The sequence below is a fragment of the Rhopilema esculentum genome, chromosome 4 (assembly GCF_057945365.1).
Source record: "Rhopilema esculentum isolate cy_ngs chromosome 4, ASM5794536v1, whole genome shotgun sequence".
Classification (NCBI taxonomy): Eukaryota; Metazoa; Cnidaria; class Scyphozoa; order Rhizostomeae; family Rhizostomatidae; genus Rhopilema; species Rhopilema esculentum.
Genome location: NC_142818.1, coordinates 6,329,278 through 6,351,687, shown reverse-complemented (window position 1 = coordinate 6,351,687; position 22,410 = coordinate 6,329,278). Strand labels below are relative to the sequence as shown.

The window sequence follows — 22,410 nt, the reverse complement described above, 5'->3', positions numbered from 1 at the left end:
TATGAACTGGCTCGTGATAAACTCACTGCATATTTCGAGCCTCAAACAAACCGTCGGTATGAAGTGTACAAGTTTCGCCAAACTCGCCAGGAACAAGGGGAGACCTTAGATCATTTTCACACACGGCTCCGACATCTTTCTGTCAATTGTACCTTTACGGATACCGACTTCGAAATCGAGGAACAAATAATTGTTGGAGGCATTTCTAACAAAATTAGAAGAAAAGCGTTACGTGACCCAGACTATTCGCTAAAAGATATGTTACTTGATGGCAGAAGGGATGAAATGAGCGAATTCCAAGCGAAGGAAATTGAGTCAAAAGAAGACATGCAACAATACACTCATCGGTTTACGGCTTCAAACAAGGCAGGTAAACAAAAATTGACTGTACCCCCGAAATGTGGAAGCTGTGGTGGTGCACGACACCCAAAGGATCAATGCCCAGCGTATGGCAAAACATGCCATAAATGTGCAAAATCGAATCATTTTGCAGCTGTATGTCGGAGTGCAGCTCAGGACAAGAGACCGAAATCCGGTAGGCCAAACAAACCTCAACGTTTCTCAGTCAAGCCATTGATTTATTCGACACAGTCTAGCGACGATGAATACGTTTACACAATACAACAGAAATCCACAGGGTGTCCTACAACAACAATTTCTATTGCGGGAAAGCCAATATCAATAATGATTGATACCGGCGCCTCCATCAACGTGTTGGACAACACAGCCTTTCAACAATTAGAGGGAATTGAATTACGTCCAACCAAGGTCAAGGCATTTGCCTTCAGTTCAAAACAGCCCGTCTGTTTCAAAGGAAAATTTGAAGCTCTTGTCGAAACAAAGCAAAAATATTGTGTCTCAACATTCTACGTTGTGAGCAGCAAAGATTCAGGATGTCTGCTATCCATGGCTACCGCACAGGAGTTAGGACTTATCAGCTTGAATTTAAGTGCAATTAAGCCCGTTGATGTAACAGATGAGAAACTTTCAACTTTGCTGGATAAATATCGTGATGTATTCAAAGGTTTAGGAAAACTCAGAGACACTGAAGTGCAGCTCAACATTAATCAAGAGGTTATACCAAAGGCTCAACCCCCAAGGAGAATCCCATTTCACATTCGTCAGAAAGTACAGGACGCTGTGAAGGAGCTTCAAAGACAGGATATCATAGAGCCAGTACCTGAAAATCAGCCAACACCATGGGTCTCACCCATCGTTGCTGTTCCGAAGAAAGATGGTTCAGTGCGAATTTGTGTGGACATGAGGATGGCTAACCAAGCCATAGACAGGGTTAGATATCCTATACCCACAGTGAATGATATAAGCCTAGAGCTTAATGGTTCGAAGTACTTCACAAAGCTGGACCTTTCACAAGCGTATCACCAACTACCTCTTGCAGAGGAATCGAGGTATATCACAACATTTTCCACACATTGCGGTTTATATCGTTACAAAAGATTAGCATATGGAATTAATGCTAGCGCTGAAATCTTCCAACACTCGCTTCAGCAAAATCTTCAGGGCATCAAGGGTGTGCAGAACATAGCAGATGACATAATTATTTTCGGTGTCAACAAGGAAGAGCATGACATCGCCCTTGAGAAATGTTTGCGACGTCTACAAGAAAAGGGATTCACGTTAAATGCGAACAAATGCAAATTCTTGCAACCCACATTAGACTTCTTTGGACAGATATTCTCCGAAAAAGGGACTCGCCCAGATCCAAAAAGAATTCAGGATTTGCAAAACGCTTCAATTCCCAAAAATGCAAGTGAAGTGAGAAGTTTGTTGGGAATGGCTAATTATAGCTCCAAATACATCCCAAATTATTCAACAATTACAGCTCCATTGAGAGATCTTATCAAGAAGAACTCGATCTTTTCGTGGAAAAAGGAACATCACAATGCGTTTGAACAGGTAAAACGAGCGCTTACCTCTTCACCAGTTATGGGATACTTTGATATAAACAAATCTACTAGTCTGACAGTTGATGCCAGTCCTGTAGGCATTTCAGCCATCTTATCGCAAAGCTCAAAAGAAAAAAAGGACCATCAAGTAATTGCATATGCTAGTAGGTCCTTAACAGATGTGGAAAGTCGTTATTCCCAGACGGAAAAGGAAGCTTTGAGCATAGTATGGGGCATTGAACATTTCCATTTGTTTTTATATGGTCAACCTTTCACACTTGTCACAGACCATAAGCCTCTAGAGATCATATACGGATCGCCAAGCTCTAAGACATCAGCCAGGATAGAAAGATGGGTTTTACGCTTGCAGCCATATCAGTTTACAATTAAATATAAACCTGGCAAAGAGAACGCTGCGGACTACCTATCTCGCCATCCATCTGCTAAAACATCAAAAGAAACAGAGTTCACTGAGGAATACATAAAGTTCGTAACTTCTAATGCAGTTCCTAAGACAATGAGTCTGCATGAGATTGGTAAAGAAACCAATAGCGACAAAGAACTCCAGAAACTTCGCGCCGCTATTCGCTCAGGTGCGTGGGAATCGGTCGATTTGTCATATCGAGCAATCAAAGAAGAACTTTCGATCGGTGCTCAGAATATTATTCTTAGAGGCTCAAGAATAGTCATTCCTCTATCTTTACGCCAAAAGGCAATTGACATCGCGCATGAAAGTCATCAGGGACTGTCCAAAACAAAAGCTATGATCAGAGAGAAAGTGTGGTTCCCAAAAATAGATAACTTAGTTAAAGCAACGATTGATTCTTGCCTTGCTTGTCAAGCAACAGGTAAAGAAAACAGACCAGAGCCATTGCAATTGAGTAAATTACCAACAAAACCATGGGAGAAACTACACATAGACTATTATGGACCACTGCCAACAGGTGACTATCTGGTAGTCATTATTGATCGTTACTCGCGTTTCCCAGAAGTAGAAGTTGTTTCCTCTACAAAAGCTTCAACACTTATACCTAAACTAGATCGTATCTTTGCTGTGCATGGAATTCCCGACAAGATACAGACGGATAATGGCCCTCCTTTCAATGGAGATGAATTCAAGCGTTATTTACACATATTGGGAATAAAACATGACCGAAGTACTCCAAAATGGCCACAAGCAAACGGAGAGGTCGAACGTTTCAACCAGCCGCTAGGCAAAGTTATTCAAGCAGCGATCGTGGAAGGAAAACCGTGGAAGCAAGAATTACAAAGGTTTCTTCTACAATATCGCACAACACCGCACTCTACTACGAAAGTTCCACCGTGCGAACTTTTGTTCAACAGACAAATTCGTGGAAAGTTCCCAATACTGAAACGGAAAAGTATTATAAACAAGCACAAGATCGCTCGAGAAAATGAAGAGAAGTCACAGAAATATCAGAAGATGTATATTGACAAGAAGAGACACGCGAAAGAAAGTGATATAGCAATAGGAGATACGGTACTCGTGAAACAACAGTATAAGAACAAGTTCTCATCAAGATTTGATAAAGCCCCATACAAAGTTATCCAACGTAAAGGGACGATGATTACCGCAGAGAACAAAACAAGACGTATCACAAGAAATGTGTCACATTTCAAGAAATTCCCTGCTAGAGTAGATCAGCATGAAGAGTTCGACAGTGATATAGAACAAGAGTTGAACAAAGAAGGAAATCAAGCAGAACGCGAACACAGACTTGGAAATAACGCACGCCGTCAATCAACAAGAGTAAGGAGTCAACCGGTGAGATATGGTGATCCGATACCATCAAGATTTATTCGCTGATTTTTAAAAAGGGGAAGTGATGTCATAAAGTGAACCTTCATTATTATTATTATTATGAGTAATATGCTGAACCTTGCTTTGGTTGCCCTGTGCAACAATTGTTTTGTTATGCTTTGTTATATTAATAAGGGTGTTATGGAATTTTAGGGGAGTTGTGTTTTAGGATTCGAATATGAAAGTAAACGAAGTGTCTTCTATATGAATTGGCCTACGGAATTAAGAGAATATAACAGTCAGCAAGCTTTGCAAGCTCATATATATGTCACCTACTCCGTGATTAAGAAGCACAGCAACGTTTTGCCCTTTCTTCGCGTTTCTTGATAAGTATGTCAGCAAAATTAATATTTTTAATGCCTTTTAAACAATGGAAGCCTAATCCTACTATGTCAAATAGCATTTTCAGCATAAATCAGCATAAAAACGGATAAATTAAGAAGCATGGTTGTTTAAATGAGAATCACATTGCCACTATGTTGATATACGCTTTGAGCACAGCAAGCCGCCTTTTAGTGCTATCGTTTCAAAAGGTAAGGTTATTATGAAGTTAGATAGATCGATATTTTTGAGGTTTTGATAAAGTGTTGAAATCATGTCATTTTCTAAATCCATCTCGCCGTGCAATAGCAAAGAAAATGTATTGGCACATAATGAAGACAATTGGCATTATTTTCAGGCGAGGTCGAAGCAGTGCGAGCTCTAAAATATTAGCAATTGCTTAAAAAATAGAAACCAATTGGCAAGCTGAAAAGGATTGCTACATTTTATACGGATAAATTTAGCAGAGGTATCTCGATCAAATAGGGACAAAATTAGAAAAAAACCTGACTCAAGACAGAAAGACAGGGAAGGAAAAGAAGGGGCAAGTGAAACTCTTACTTTCTGCTTTGATACCAGAGTCCATGTAGCGGAGCCACACAGTGGGAAATTTTATAATGCTACTCTAAAGAATAGTGTAGGAGATAAGCAGAATGGATGCGCATATTGTGATAAAAGCATGAAAATCTGCACAACTACACAGTTTGATCTGTCAAAAAAGTGCTCCGCTTAAATAAACGCACCACTTTGAAGCCCAAAAAGTAAATAAGCGGTAGGATGGTAAAGCGAAAAGGAGCAAGCATGCCTCCCTGTAACACACCAGGAACGTTATATAAATTAGTGGCTCTACAGGTGACTGAACAATATATCGGTAGCTTTCATTAAGGTTCATGATAGCAGACACCATTTTAGCTGGGAATTCATAAGCCAGCATTATTATTTTGATCTTCCCCCTTCGTGCTGATTCAAATGCTTTTGAAAAATTGACTAAAATGAGTCTACATTGGAGACTATTTGCTGTCGCTTTTTCTAACATACGCCCAACTGCTTGTACTTGTCCAGGGGTGGATTTGTTTTGCTTTGACAATCTTGTTTTCTACGTAACAGTCTTTCAATTTTGGTTGTAATCGGTTGAACAGGAGCGAATTGTAGATTTTGGCAAGAAAGTGTTGAACAGAAGCAGAAAGTGTTATTAACCTATGTTTTTCTGCTTGGCCTAGATACAGTCAATCCTATCCTAGAGAAGAGCAAGATGCAGTCTTCACTACAGCGCTTAATATCTTTACTTCACTCTAGATTTTAAGCATACAACTTTGCCTTGTTTATACTTTTACGTCGAGTAGATGCCACATCGTTTATTTATGGTATGCCAAGCTGTGACTGCTTGTTTCTTTACTCCTGCTTTGATAATCGTGATGATTTGTGACGGTAGATTTGCCACTTCTTCTTTCGCGTTTATAGGTCTCCTGTGATTCGTCTCCTGTCCTTTGGTGTATGTACCAGTGATTGCAATTAACGGGTTGGTATTTTTCATTAAAGCAGCCTGTTTGAGTTTGAAGGACGTTTTAATTACATTTTCAGTGTCCCACGGTACCCTGGGCTTGATCTTTGCTCTGGTTGACAAAAATTCTGCAGCAGCCTGTTTACAAGCTGTTTCAAAATGGCAATGCCTGTCGTATGCATTATGTGCTGAATTGTTCTCTTGTAAAGATGTCGATGATCGGAACTAACGTTTTTCATGAAAGTAGTTTTAACCTCACAACAGTCGAGTATCCCATTCTTCCATTTTTCTTGATATGCAAATAATCAAGCTAGACTTTTCTATTATTTAGATGGGTTTAGACCAAGCGTTGTCTTAGATTCTTGTGGAGTTTAGTAGATAGATAGATTTTGGTGTAAAAGAGGAGACAATTATAGATGTACTAGGATTTTTATTTAACGATGAAATTATAACATTTGATCTTAAGCGATCTCTGACCTTTAAAGCGCAACAATATATCGATACAACCAATGATTGCATTAATTCCGTTTATCCATATATACGATAAGTCGAAACGGTAAACAAGGTACTTTGTTTTCAATTGTATAATTTTCTGATAGGCATAGAAAAGGTTCATAACATCAACAAAAGGTAGAATTCATTACAAAAAATACATTTGATACTTGTATAGGAAGTATATGATTGTTTCTAATAGGAAAAAGGACCAGTTAAAGTTTTATCACTGCCTAGTCCATCGTTGTGTTTCACGTTATGAACCAAAGGAGTTATGGAAAACAAATGAGATAAGGAACAAAAGGAATCCGGAATTAGTGAAAGTAGATCACTATAGTGAATTGAAAGAAGGATTTTGTGCTAAGAACTGGAGAAATTAGAAACTTGTGAACGCTTAGTAAAGTGAATTGCAGGGTTCCATACACCATTGATCGTTGAAAATAGAGCAAAACCTCAAGGTGAATAGGTTTTAAAGGCCAATAAAAATTAGAAGAAAGAAACAAAGCAGGATATTGCAGATACTCATGCATCGAAGATGACTACCTTTGAATTTAAAGCTCTGAAAACAACAGGCAGGTGTACGATATAAACTAAAAGGAATTCTATCTCATCAAAGGGCTTACATTTACTCTCCTTGCGGCGAGAAAATGTCCAGAAACTCGAATAATGTATTACTTAAACAACGAAATCTGGACAGATCAATTTAAGATAATTAAAGACAACAGCAGCGATTGGACACCTGCAGAGAATGTTGCAAAATATTTGGAGATTTGTCGGCTCAAAGGTTTTGAATTGAGGAAAACAGACAGTTTGCAACGTGAAAGTGGCAAGGACGAAAGATAACGGGACATGAACTGAATTTGGTATCTCTGTTTGCCCGGTTGGCGACTTTTCTAATCAAACAGCAACCTACAAATAATCTCATTTGCAAATATTGAAAGAAAAAAGACGAAGCATTTCTTTTACGATTCTGATATCTCTCATTCAACCAGTATTTCAAGCCCTTACGGTTGATCTGATAATTCGATTGGTTTCCTTGCGTTGGCATTCAAGCTGGCATTTGCGTAAGCATGGACAAATAATGTCATAAATGGATTTTCTCGCTAATTATTTATTAATTTCCATTCAATAGCCAATAATTAGAAAGATATTAGTAAACAAAAAGTAAATGCAACAGAAGCAAAGCGAACGAAAGTCGCAAGGTAGGCACTTGCAGTAGATCTCCCAAAGGCTCAAACAAGCAATGTGATGTAGGTAGGTCTAAATGCTTTTTAAGAATAGAGCAACAATCATGTACCTGTATGTTGGCCAGGAAGAGGTGTTGGCCAGGAAAAGGTGCTGGCCGGGAAGAGATGCTTTTCATCAAAGATATTATGCTGATTGTAAAGAATGCTAATTTGTTTAATATCTCTCACAATGCAGCTTAAGGGAATAAGCCAATCAAAGCTAGCTAATGACTGTCCTACGGTTCTTCGTAGGCTAAAAATGAATCAGAGAATTTAAGGAGGAAAGGGTTCTTACAGATCATATAGCATGGTTGCAATTGTTCCTACGTGATTCGGGAATGTGATAATTTCATTTGATTTGCTCTTAGTCGTCACCTCTCTTTGTCTTCAAAACTACTACAGTCCTTGGCCTTCACAACAAAACGTATGTCAAAGCCGGGAAGCACAATCAAAGAAATCTTGTATGTTGTGAGCAGTTTTCCAGGCCCTGCAGTTGAAGGATTGCTATCCATTGACTTTATAAATAAGAGCTATTAAACGAATCTATGCACGGCTTGAATTGCTATTTGATAATATCAGTCTCCACCACTAATGCTCGCAGTTTTTCTCAAATAATCTTAAGATTCTAGTTACCTGTGCATCCATTTGCCCATTTCAATAAAACCTCGCCATTTACAAAAGCAATTCTGCAACAGTTTGATATAGATGCTTTTGTCATTCCTTCATTTTATTTTGGCATGCAAAAATCTCTTGGTGAAAGGCGGCATAATCCTACCTAACCTTACCAATATAAATACAATGCTATTCCAATTTTGGTCTTTACAGTCATATGAATTGCACCTTTTTCTTAAAGAAACGCTGAAGAAACATGCACTATGTTTGTGAGTTCAGTCTTATCATGATTGTCTATTGCTTGTGTGTGTTGAGTTCAGCAAATTATGGTTGCTTTATGATTCGTCATAGAGGAGAACCAAAGGAATTATCAGTGGGTTACTTGGTGACGATGGATAATAAGTAATTGATAATGATCCAAACAACCACCTCATGACAAACTAGCCTAATGCAAACAAACTTAACTCCGAAGCAGCAAACTAGCCTAAGGCACGTTTCTTTGGTAAAAAGCCAAATCTAAATCATCTGTTATTAAAGAAAGAGATAAAAAACATGTAATGGAATTTCAGACTCAAAATCTGCTTCTAAAAGTGTAGTTTTTTGGCTTCATAGTTGCATTAAGAATCTTGTAATTGCATTAAGTTGTTAGAGCATTTCTTTGTTAACGACAAACCGATAAAGAGCCAGATTTTTAGACAGGTTCAAAGACTAGCGGTGAAGTCCTTTTTTCTTAGCTGATTCCAGCCGATTCTAATTTTAGGTTTATGCTTTCATTAACGTAACACTTTTGGGATTTCAGATCTTAGAGTAATCCCCCTGCCTTCCAAAGTATAAAATAATTATTATCGCCGAGCTCTGCCAGAAAAAGTTGCTAATAGACGGGTTCGATCAGTTTTTCACGTTCTTCGACTTTTGTCTCTATTCATGTTACAACAAAAAAGTTGACAGGTGAAAAAGTATTGCTCAATTGCCTTAGCTAGTGGTGTTTTTTAGCAATTTTTTAACTAAAATCTCAAACGATTCACTGTTGTTTAGGACAAATTCCCTGTTAAGTTTAGTAAACTTTGCTGCATGTGTTAAATTAGTGATTAGATGAATCCATAATCTAACATACTATCTTTTAACAAGCTATTTCAAAATTAAACAAGATGAAAAATCAACTAGGAGCGTTGCAATCTTCTTGCAAATTCAAAAACCGTTTTTGTACGATTGGTGCGATCTGATGTGTAATTCTGGCTTTATATAAAATCTCATTTAGACACGAGAAGCCGAAAACGTTAATGACTTTAAAAACTCTGCGAAGAAACCATTTTATTTTCATAAAACTAACTTCTACACATAGATTTTAACTTTGACTTTGAAAAGTCGTTGGACGAACAAAATTGAATATCATTGCGTTTACTTTATTAACCTCACTTAATTTGCAGACCATTTTTTCCTTTATATTTACTTTTCTTTCTTACTTCTTTTAGACTTGATGCATAGCAATAGCAGTTAATTTTTGTCTTAAGTTCTTATTCTTACTCTATTTAAATATCATTAAGTTCTTATATTTCTACAAGTGCCTATAGGTATAAATGCAACGAAGCCTGTCATTGGCCAATCATCACATTATCATGTAGTGCCCTTGACGGCAAAATAAGTCAATCCTATTCAAGTTATTAAGTTATTGAGAGAAATGTTTCTTTTAAACAGGTGAAACAAGCCACGGTAAAACTGAAGAATTCACACAATGCTGAATGGCACGGAAGTGCAATAGTCGGTTGATGACCAAAGCTAGAGTTGATTTTTGCAAGGAGTTGATCTACGAAAAGGCACAACAGAGGGTTTGGTGAATTGAGCTTGACGATTGTATTTAATCACTTCAAGCAGAAACGCGACAGAAAATCAAAATCCAACTGCGTTGATGAAGATACAACACTTCTATTTGTCTTTTGAATATTAGGCCTTCAAGGGAAATTAAGGCATAGTATCATGTGAATGAATAAACCCTCGTAATAAGAATTCTATCTGCACATAGAGACAGTTCTTTAAAGTTTGAGAATGATGTCAAATCAGATCAATGTAACCCTTGCAAATACGTTTAAGAACGGAACAGGGACTGTCAATGTGATGCCTTTAGAGACACAGAACATCATTCCCTTCTATGTGGTGTTTCTGATCCTTGCCTTGATGATCATCCTATCCAACTCAACCATATTAACAGTATATTTCAAAACACGACCATTGCATACGAGCAATAATCATTTACTTGTGAGCCTGGCATTTACAGATCTCTTTGCAGGGTTGTTCAATATTCCCCTAATTTCTTCATCGGCATTAATTGCAGCTGAAAATATCCGCGCGATCGCACTCAACTTTACGGTAAATGTCGTATCGGACTTTGTCGTCACAGTAAACGAGTTGAACCTGTTCCTGATATTTCTCGATCGATACCTGGTCATTTGCCACCCGCTAGGCAGTCGAAAGCTAATAACGAGGAAGCGTAGATTGCGAGGAATTGTCGCAATATGGATCACATCGGCAGTTATTGCTTTCCTTCCCCTGTTCTGGTGCTTCAAAGTGGTGTCAGGGCAGGAATACAGCCTTAGATACCAAAAGATAATGGTTGAGCTCATAACCTACCACTCCATTGCCGTTTCTGTCTGCTTCTTCATCCTGCCAAGCCTTATTATGCTCTTCTTTCTTATCTCAATGATTGGTTCTTTGAGAAAGCAGAAGCAGAAGAGAAAGGAGAGGCTCAAAATCAGCAAGGACGACAGCAAATTTCGCGCCTACCACAAAGCCTTCTGTATGCTGTCTGCAATGTACGTGCTAATGCTTGTGGCTTGGTCTCCATTGATGGTTGTGAGGTTATGCATGGATATCAACGTGAAGCTGCAGATTTCACCTAGGGCTCTAGACTGTCTCATGCTTATTCGTTTTGTCACCGCCCTAGTCAACCCGTTTATCTACACATTCATCAAAAAAGAGTTTCGCAAAGCTTTCTTTATGCAATTTCGATGCTTTTAAAAACTATTAAAGCCTATATTATGTTCTATCCCGATTACCGACTGTTTTGAGATTTTATGGTTGAAGAAGACAATGTGCTTATCGCGGCGATGGGGTCAGATTGGCCCTATAAAGTATATTTAGCCGTACTTTAAGCAGTCTAGTTATCCTGACGTACTTTGATCAATTTCTCTAGCGGTAGTAGCTACCCTACACAATTTTTGTTTATTGTATCGCATATTATACATCAATAGTTGAATTTAGATCTGAGGAGCTCTCTTTAAAATATTTCAATATTTGAACGACTATTAAGCATAAAACTGCAAATGAGACATGGTGATTGTACCAAGCATAAACAAATATATTTCCTTAACTTTCTGCTAAAGTTTTAAGGTTCGCCAACAATGGAGAAACAATAGTTTAAGGATATCCATAATAGTTTAAGAGCGTTTATGGAATGATCCATTCTATGCTATTCTGCCAAACACCCCTAATTTTCATCTTCATTAGTCACTTCCCGTTGAAACCTGGATGACTTGAAAATAAAACTATGGGTAGCTTAAAGATAAAGACGTTTAAAATTTTCTTTCTAGATAGAAGTTTGAATAGTCATTTAGAGACTTTTTGCTTCATTTAAGGGAACCACGGTGTATACGACTATGATATAACGTTTAACTTGGTGCCATGGGTTTTTGGAACAAACTGTTCGTACGTTATCCGTGTCCAATACTATTGTCATGTTTATCATATAAATATAATGGGGAAGATTGTTAATAACACTACTGATGTACAAAGTTTGAATAATAAAGATTCAAGTTGCTTCAAGGCTGGGTCTTTTTTATCTTCTTTCATTGCGCCTAGTAATATTGTATGGAGGCTTGAAAAGGTATGTGAAATTAGTAGCTAGACTTGGTGTGTAAGGTTAAAGAAATTAACAGAAAAGATATCGATTGCTAAAGTTTTGATTGAAAAAGAAAAAGGCGAAGAGTTACATTATGACGATCAAATAGAGATCAAAATGGTTATGCAAAGACGGTAGACAAACCTTTGAAGCCATGAATTTTTCTAACTATTTAGATAAATAGCTATAAGTTACATTACCTATTTGGCTGCAAGGTTCCATTTTTAATAAATTGTAGATTTGTTTAGCACTTTAAAAACACAAAATATCAAACTTAAATTTTGCTGAAAATTTAGCAACTTCCAACAAAAAGCACAAAGCAAAGGGAAACTGAAGTGAAAAACAAAAACCAGCTAACAAGTAGTTTTCATCGTGCTGATTTCAAATATCGACACGAAATTTCTGCTTTTCTTTTCGTTTTTCCGCATTTACCACGCGAAGTGTGGAATTTCTCCATTTCCGTGGCGGAGAGGTCTGGAGACAAGTTTCAGGCACTGACGTAATGTCGTGGACACGTGCCCCGATCCCAACGAAAACAACATTGTAGTCGAGTGAATCGGAGGGAGGGAATTCGGTTAGTACATCCTAGAGGATGAGGATGAATTATCTCCCGCGACATTCCGTGAAATGTAGAAATGAGGAAGTGAATATAAGGTACGTTGATCCTTGTTTCTTTTCTTGCAATGAAGGCAAGAAATACTCAAACTCAGTTTCCTTATTTCCTTATAAAAAATAAGCCGGCTAGGTACCGTACATATCATAATCTATTCATTTCTAAAATCTAAAATAATAAGGATTATTACATGTTACTATTTAATGAAAATTTGCTTTGACTTAAAAACGTTTATACATAATTTGATGTGTAGCACGGAACAGGTCGACATAATCCACTTTTGGTTTAAAAACTGGTTTATGTTGTGTACACGAACAGGTATTATTAAATCTTACTGCAATTCAGATTATTGGACTCAAATATTTAATATATAAAGTGTCAAATATTTAATAGAATTGCCTAGAATATGCCTAAAATAGATTAATACCTAAAATTATATCCACTTTTCTAGGTATTTACAAAGAGTGGCCGATCAATGGATGGTTTGCTGGTTTTTGGGTATTTGTGCTGGAATGACTGGACAACTTTCAGCATGCATTTATCACAAATTTAAAGAAAAGAACTTTAGTCAAAAAAGACAAGGGTTTCAAAATTCTGCAGAGAGACAATGAAAATGCAAAAATCAGCTACCTACTACATATACAGTGGAATACAGGGGTTGTATACAGGAGTTATTCAAAGGGATCAGACTTTTAGTTCATAACAGCAAGAAGAGAAATTTTATAAGTTAGAACTAGTGGGTCCATTTATAAGTTTGTTAAAACTAGTGAAGCAATGGCCAAATCTTGTCAGCCCTAGGCTAAATCACTAGATTAGTCACATCAAAGGGGGGGGGGGGAATGGAGCAAGGCTTAAGCCTTAAGGGTACAATGTTCTTTTAATGTATCCTGTCACTGACCGTTGTTTAGATACACTGTTTTCAAATTTTGAGAATGAAGTTTTTTGGTGCCCAATTGTTATATTTATTCTGAAATTCGCTTCAACTCAACATTTTTCAACAATTTGCTTCAACTCAACGTCTTTGAAAAGATAAGGTCTTTTAATTAACTTGGAAACATACATTATTTAATGGTTGCGCTTTATATCCTCCCCTTTTATGTACACCCTGGTATAAATTGTTTTTAATGCCTGGAGTTATATCAGAAAATTCTTTGATATCATAGACAAGGTATGAGAAACCATATTTAAAGGGGTATTTCTGAGAAGGAGGGGATTACTTCTGTCTTTTCAGCAAATCAAATTGTGTAGGTTTGCCAAGTTTCTTGGCCTAATAGGAAATTATATGAAAGTTACCATTCAATATCATGCTCCATAGAATGGGCACAAGTACTCCAGTCTTAAAATGCAAAGAGGTATTTCGGAGGTGGAGAACCACTTTTACCATTTTCAGCAAGTCAAATTGTGTCGGTTTGCCAAGTTTCATGGCTGTATAGTTAACATACCAACATATTCTGAGTAATGGAATCAGAGCAGATCCTCGAATAAGGGCATATATGTTGGTCTAAAGTTTAAAACGTTGAGAAATCGATACACGAGGGAGGAGGAGGTAACATCAAAGGAGGAAAGGCTTTTTGGTCCTTTCTTCAAAAACAGTAAAGATTACAGTTCAAAATTTCGTTTAATTTACTTTTGCAAAATAAGTTACGTCATTATGGCAAGAGTACGAGATTAACGCTAGAAAAGTTAAATTTTTTATGATAAATATTAAAATCATAGAGACTCGTAAATCAACTTTACAAAGTTCATTTGAACGTTACATGCAAAGATCTAGCTTTATCATTAATTTTTAATTAAGAACTTTTAATTATGTTTAACGAGGTTTGATTAAAATACATGATAATTGAAGCTTAATGCAGAGACAGGCCGGTTGAATAAAATTTAAAACTAATAATTAATGATAAGTTAAAGTCTTTACATTTAAATCGAATAGGAAAATCGCTTGACTACAACATTGTATGGGAATTATAAAATCCAGTTAGACGCTTAGCAAGCACAGGTCTTGCAACCAGGACTAAGACAAATTCGATTTTTGTAGATTTTACCACTTCGAGAAAGATTGAGCTCTCCAAGGAAGCACAAAAAGGCAGAATATTTTAAAAAGGTTGTTTTAGTACTGTTGCTAGGGTACCATTAACAAATATATTGTTTCTTGTCTAAAGTGGCACACAGTATCTACAGCAGCACAGGACATAAATCAACTTTTTCTACACAATCTGTAGTTTACAATTGCAGAAACTCTTTGCAGGAGCGTACTAATTTCAGAGACACCTCCGGGCGCTACACATTATCATCCATTAATGTTTCCCGGTCAACTACAACCGGCCTGCATTTACCACAAAGGCCGAGCAAAGCTTTTTTAAAGTCGTCTTTAAACAGTGTATAGATGAACGGATTGAGAAAACTAGTAAGGAATCTCAAGATGACGATTGTTTCCAAAGTAGTCTGTGACAGTCGGATATTTGCCCCTGTGTCCATTATCATTCTGACTGTAATTAAGGGTGACCAGGCTAACAATAGCAAGATATACATAACTAGCAGCAGGCAAAACGCTCTTCTGCGGTCAGCTGTCTTCTTTCGTGGCTCACTCTCAGCGCTTACGTAAAAGATCATTCTCATTACAGCTACGGTGTAACATAGAATAAACACACTGGGCAAAATGAAACAGCAAATTGAAACAAACAACGAATGATTGACACTCAGCCTTTCCATTCTGATTCTGTACGCAAGAGAGTAAGCCTCCTTTGCGAGGATCTTAAAACTCCATGTTAGCGGGACCGTAGCTAATAGAAAGGCCGAGACCCAAATAAGTATCACACAATTTCGAATCTTCTGATATGTGACAAGGTTTCGACTTAATATAGGACGGCAAATTGACAGGTACCTCTCAGTAAAAATAAGAAAAAGGATGAGCACGTTGGTGATGATGACGAAATCTGACGCTGCGTTGGAGAAGAAGTGAATTGCAAGGCTGCCGGTTTTCATCAGAGCCAGGATGGAGGAGGCAACAATCAAGGGTATATTGAGGATGCCTGCTAAGAAATCGGACATCGCGAGACAGATGAGAAGGAAGTTGGTCCAATGTCTCAGCTCTTTGCACCTTCGATAAATAAGAATGACCGTGGCATTGTTAATAACAATCAGCAAGGCCAGGACCAATAATATGGTATGGAAGATCAGGGCCCGTTGTGGATACGATTTCTCCGTTGTTGTGCGGTTGGGTAGGCTTCCTGTGGAGAATGTACTGTTTGGTACCATTTTTCTAGAAAAATTGCACAACTTGTCATAAACTAAAGAATAGATTATCACCTTTAGCTTTGAATGCATTAGGTTTTTAAAATTCTTGCAACTAACTTTTGTAATAATGAGCTTCATAGGTGTTTCAGATGGTGCATTTGCTATTTAGAATAAAAACACAGACATATATATCTGTTTTGCGTGTTTTAATGTGGGAGAAAAAACATTTCTTTACTTTAGTAAAAGTTTGACCTTAGAAAATACGTACGACCGCATCAGTTTAGAAATTAACAGAATATTATAGAAATTATCGATTTATTAAATGAAAAAAAGAGCGACAATGAGCTTTCATCATTCATTCAAGACGGTGTGTTAAGATCTTATAAAGAGCAATGATAAATAAGCCAATACGCTATCATGAAGCATCGACATATTACACTTGGAAACAGTCTCTACTCTCAAAAGCTCAAAATTTGGCGACAGCAAGCTCTAATGTCGTTAAAGATTAATGACGTTGTTGGTGTTATTACTTTCCAAAAAGGCCTCTAAATCTTTTCAAGATCTGAAGCTATTAATTTTGATCCGTTGGCAAATATTAAAAAGCCACCTTATCAACACAGTTAACTGCAAAAAATTAAATTAAAAAAGGAAGGTTTTAGGAAAAATTTAAGGTCATTCTAGATTATAATTTTAGACTATCAATTCAAGCGAAAGTGCAAAAAACGTTGTTCTACATTGCTTGTGTATATTACGATCATCACTCTAAGGCGGCGACATTAAATCTAGAATTTTTCATAAAATTTTGTTTCTATCGTTCATCTACTGAATTAGCTATTAATAGAAATATTAATGAACGGTCATTTTAACATACAAAACTTTTAGGTCTGATATGGAAGTCTTTATGCGGTCCCAAGGTGGCCCAACTAATACATAATAACTATATATTAACTGCAAATAATTCTTTATGGTGATGAAAAATTATCTTTGAACTCAAATACAAAAATTCTTGAGGCAACATTAAAATATTTTCAGACCTCTGAAAAGTTTCATTAAGTAGTTTTATAAATCTTCTCTCCTATGTAATTTGTCTTTCATTGTTCTTGTTTTGTTTTGTCAATGTATTTTGTTTTGTTTTAACTTCCAAATTGTAAGTGTTTTTTTGTCATTAGTAATCCTTAACATGTAATTTGCAACATTTAATGTAACTCTAATTTCAAGTAAACATGTTTACTGCAATGGTCACAGGGTTGCTATGTATTTCCATGCTCCATATGGCATCGTATTGTAGTTTGTCTGTTTTGGAAAACTTTATAAGAATATAAATATATAAATATATATCAAAAAGCCAAGAAAAACCTGTAAATGTATAGCAATGTAGCAAATATGAAACACCGCAATACGCCGAGAGTAAACAACAATAAAAGCACGAAAATCATTATATGTTTTGTATCTAAAACGTTGCGACGATTTGGCTAGAAAGACGTGAATTAAATACCCTTTGCAGATGTCTGAATTTCACTGAACTTCGACGCCACTCACTAAACAGACACACACATTAATCGATTTTCCAACCAACGTTTGTGATCGAGCCGAAGCGTGCAATATGTAAAAGTAGACTTTTTACTGATTAAAACTGTTCGGTTTCGTAACTGAGAGATAAGGCACCAAACGTTACGTTATAAGGTTGCTTAACCTGAGATTAACATGGTGTTAATCAATACCGGACTAGACATATGTTCATTTTAAAAGATCCAGAATATTGGATTTGAATGGTTTGTTTTAAGAAGCGTGTAAAACAAGAGTTCTAGACAAAACATCTCAATGCTGGAGCGTCCTAGATAAAGGGCATATCTAACCAAGTAATAAACCAAGCCAATTCTTATTAAAAATTAAATCTAAGAAGCAATATAAAGGTAATGTACATTTGGAGTTTTTTATGGCAGTACAACGTTCACAACCTTAAAGGAGGCATTCGAACCAACTATATGCTAAATTTTATGTAGACAACTTCATATTCTTTCATCTCGAGAGCAAAGATGAGAAAATTTTAACACTTCGTTAGAGGTCCTGGGCAGAGTCAGGGACGTTCTTTCTGTACACTGTACCTGACTCCTGACTGAATTATTCGCCTTTTTTGCTCAATGTTAAAGATTCTGTTTCTGTTAATACTTGGCCAGGTTAAACACTTCGAGCAGCAATCATTATCGTTCTAAGATTCACATAAGAACAGTACCTGAAAAATACATTTCTCAGACTGATATTTTGGTAAGCTTTCAAAGATACAATCATCTGGTTTGAATTCCTTGCTACCTTTGTGACACAGATAGTAAGACGATACTACATTCCTCCGACCTCGCCTATTTCTACAAAAACGTTTGCAAAAAGGATCTCTTTTTACTTCGTAGGAACTTTCGCATGTGGACCCATTTGGATACGACTAGCAGCTCAAACCGGAAACGATCTTGGCGGCTAGCTTTGAATCTGGCAATTTGAAACATCCTTACAAAAGCTACCGCACCCTAGCGTAATCATCAAAAGTCAAAGCAGAAAAAGAAAAATTTACATCTACCTTTCACAATTAGTTATAATTAATATACACTAAGGCATAGATACATACACGATTAGCATCGATTTAGGCCCAGTTATCGTCGGGACAAAACTCAGTACCGAGATGATTGCACAAATAAAAAAGACCACAGACTCTATTTGTACCAGGTTGCTGCAACATGATGGTGATAACCCAGGCTTTGAAGTAGTAGATAGAAAGAGAAAGTTAAATAACCTTAATTTGCTAGCTGAACAGCTTCAAACGGGACCAACCCAAAAGTCCCTTGGCAAACTTGCCGCATTCAAGTTTCGAATCCAACTGACAAAATTCAGTCTCAAACGAATGGCACATATTTGCCAAACAACAATAGATGGTGCTCATAATTCTGTTTTATTCAAGTTTTCGACCAAAACAGTTGCAAAAAGTGAACATATGTGGGATTTTTATCAAAGAAGATATACCACTGCAGCTGAAATGAAAAGACAAATAATTCTTTTCAAATGTGTGGAAAAAGATAACCTTGTAATTACAGGAAATTATAAAAAAGTAAATAGCCCACGAGGAGGAAAATAGTAGATTTGTAGAAACCAAGGTCTGCCACCAAGGATGCCATATCGCAAGCAAAAGAAAGAATCTTTTTTGAATTTGCTTGCCATCAAAATAAAATTTGAATAATTGGACACACCCTTTCTCAATGGAAAACTCTCTAACAAAATAAATGATGCATATTATATGCAGCTGGTAAAAACAGGAAGAATACATCTAAGAAGGATTCGTCTGCAAGGTTCACGTATCTGTGTCATACTCTGCCGTGAGAAAAAGAAAGATTCGAGGATTTGTTTCAAAGGATTCGGAAAATTTCCAGAGTGGAACTATAATTTATTCAAGAAGAGCCCGAAACCAAACTCTTTATGATTTCATGATTGATAGATAGCAAGCAAACTTTCTGGATAGATTTTTAAAGAAGAATTTTAAATGGAAATCCATTACTTGATAGTCACCTTTAACATACTAACCAGAAATCATAAACATAATCGGCTTCAACTAGTGCTTATCAAGAGCGATTCAAATAGATTAATCTTCACTGAAGAGCACCTTATGACTACACGGTCAGTGTCAGCTAAACATGTCCAGGTTTGTACTTGGACGGTGCAGCCAACTTTATCTGTAACTATGAAAAAGACCCAAGGACGTTAAAATGGAGGGATAACTGTGTAAACCCATTACACTTAGGCCTTCACTAGACATTGCTGGCAGAATTCGAACTTGAAGAAAAGGAAGGCCTAAAAACGTCCTAACAAAAAGATTGTAGTAGCTTTTTCAATTTATTTCTGACAAAAATTCGGCAAGATGATACCGAGAACCATTTTCGCCTTTACCTCTTTCGAAATCAAACAAGAACAAAAAGATTTGACACGAAAAAAAAATTCCCGCTTGAATTAGGATTGACAGATGGTCAAGACTGGAAAGTTGAGCACGACTTTTTCAAGATAGACTTACGGTTTCTGATAAAGTCGTTAGTTTTTTTGGCAAATACACGGTCATTTTTTTCTGTCAAAAGTAATTCTGCAGAAATGCGAATCGACGAGAAAGCCTAAAATCTTTTCCTTTACTTTTCTATATTTTGCTTAAATATTATTCAAAATGTTCTGTACTCAAACAAATTTAGAATCTTTTATTCTAATTTGACTTAGTTGCTTGAATCACTAGTTTATGCTTAGGAGCACACCAGGGCCTTTAAGAAGCAAACGACCTCTTGCCTCTTGAAAGTCTTAACTACTTTGACCATATTTCTACAAAACAGGGTCAGAAAAGATTTTTCTGAATCCGGGCCAGTAAAAGTCACACTCTTATAAAAAGAGATAAATATGGGCAAAAATAAGATGAGGCAAACAAAAATTAGAATCTCCTTGTGAATAAAGTTCTGAGCTTTTTAAAATTGATGTGAGGGTTAAAGAATCAAGAATTACTGAGAACCCGATAGTTAAGATTGGCACGGTAAAGTGGACACATGGAAAGGGAAGTCGTCCATGCTCTCATTTTTTGATTTTCAAGAAATATAATTTCATGGGAAATACGCAAAACTTTCTCCAGCAACAACAAAAATCGATAGAGATTCAAGACCATTTGCGACATTTGAACCCAAAGATACTAGACAATTTTGGCACATAGTCAATTGAAACTTATCTCAAGTTCAAGATCAATTTTAGAGATTTAGATAGGGTTGAAATTCAATAAAATTTTGATAAATACACAGACATTGGGATTATACTGAATAAGTATACATTGTCTGAGTAAGAGACTTGACTTGAGGAAACCTTAACAACAAGCGTTCAAAACCAACGACAAAAATATTACAAACGCACGCGCTCCTATACGAGAAGACCACGCCAAGCGAGCTTACAACACATTGCAACAGCTGAACTCTCCTTGTATTTTTGAGGAGGTGGATCGGTTATATTCAACGAAATCAGTAAAAAAATCGTTATATCATGCCTGTTTGTCATTGCAATTCTTCAGGTTAGCATAGACGTTATGAGATTTTTTGTCGAATGTCTATAAAGATATATTGGTTAAAATTTTGCTCTTGTCATAAGTGTAGATAGTGAAGATGTCTGCTGCTTCCTTTTGCAAATTGAGTGAACACACGCCTTACGTCATTCACACAATCAAACTAAGCGTACCACAAGGCTACTTACTGACCCCTATCGTTCTTATGGATCGTAAATCTAACTCCCACTAGTTTCTGACGTACAAGGGTTATTGTAAATATACCAGCAAGTTCGAAATCCCACATTTTGAAGAAGTTGACCTATATCTTGCAAACCAGCGAAAAACAGGTGTGACAGTGAGACCGAAAACAAACAAAAACCTTCAACAAAAGTACATTGGCCATTGAGATGCCGATTTTATAAGGGCGCTGGAAATTTATTTACTAAATTTGTTGAAGGCTTGACAACATTAGATCAGCGATAACAGGCTATTACTGCTAGCAGGTTTTTAGCCTCGTGACTTTTGTAACATAACTGTTTCTTTGTTCACAGGGCATCAACAAAATTGCGCATTACAGGTTATTTGGCCTTAGGTTTATTGAAAGCAACATGGCCATAAATCTTAGGAAAACACGCAAAACGGAGCAGCAGTTTTCATGAAAAGGTTCTAAATTCGGTATCACACTTCCCGAAACACCTCCTGATCAGCAAAACAAATAAACGGTGAAGGGGAGTATAGATTACGATTTGTAAGTTTGGGAAGTACCTATCAGAGAGGGCACTTGTTTTCGGTCAAAAGCAAAATGAGAGATGACGGACCGTTCGTTTTATCCCAGTGTTGTTACTAGGTAACCTTTCATTGTTGGATGAACAGGAGTTGAGCATCCAAATCAGGAATCGAGCCTGAATTCAAATCCGCCACCTTAAGTATCGCAGATGAGCGCGCTAAGCGCGTTGCCCATTCACCTCACGACAAAGTTATGAAAGCAAAAACAAGAAAACGGCTCCAAAATTAGTCGCCAAACACTGGGATAGCTGCCGACGTGGGTATTCGACGCTTGTTGTCAAAGACGACATACAGACAGCATGGTTTTAGTTCGTCATAGTTGAATTACACTTTCAATTGTGCTGCTCTTTAAACTTAAAAGATGATAGTGTAATTTAAAAACATTCGCATTTGCAAATCCACATTTAATATGTTATATAATTGATATTCTTAAATCAATGATTCAAAATAAAGCTAACATGATAGCATTGTTACTTCAGAAGAGGCTTCATTTTGAACTAGAGGCGAGAAACAGTGGCTTAACGAGCAGAAAAGCATGATAATCGCTTGCTTTTAGGACAGTTTTTAAGTCTTCCAAAACGTAGACAGAGCAATGATTCCCCACGACAAACCAAGAATCTTTTTACGGCAATAGTCGATGCCAAGGATTACAGTTAAGCCGAACAAAGAAAAACATAAGCATATGATTACGTACACACGATCGAATACCTTGTCACAGCTTTAAAGGAGAATTTTATCCTCAACCTTCCGTTGTCACACTTCTACCAGGGGTCACCGACCAAGTTTACCATCAAAATACGTCTTTTGGATATCAACAATTGTGAGAGCCTTTGACCCTGCATTTCCTAAATGCTCCATTTGAGCAAGGTCCCATAACAAACTGACTCCTGTGAAATAAACTTTTCCTTCGCGGGAATTTACAGTGTCAGCTAAAGATGTAATAGATATGGCATTTAAAAGCAA

At 36.9% G+C, this 22,410-nt stretch overlaps 1 protein-coding gene across 8 annotated transcripts in view; it reads right to left on the bottom strand.

Annotated features, from left to right (window-relative positions):
• The window catches only part of LOC148960333 (adenosine receptor A3-like), a 105,657-nt gene that overhangs the window by 60,269 nt on the left and 22,978 nt on the right, over positions 1–22,410 (bottom strand). For 3 of the 8 annotated variants that reach the window (XM_089116048.1, XM_089116053.1, XM_089116049.1), the window contains exon 2: positions 13,288–15,645. The exons of 2 other annotated variants lie outside the window; for them this stretch is intronic. In XM_089116048.1, the coding sequence (XP_088972174.1) occupies positions 14,664–15,641 (978 nt within the window). In that variant the 5' untranslated portion in view covers positions 15,642–15,645 and the 3' untranslated portion in view covers positions 13,288–14,663. 3 more of the 8 variants (XM_089116052.1, XM_089116051.1, XM_089116050.1) reach the window with 3 other exon arrangements.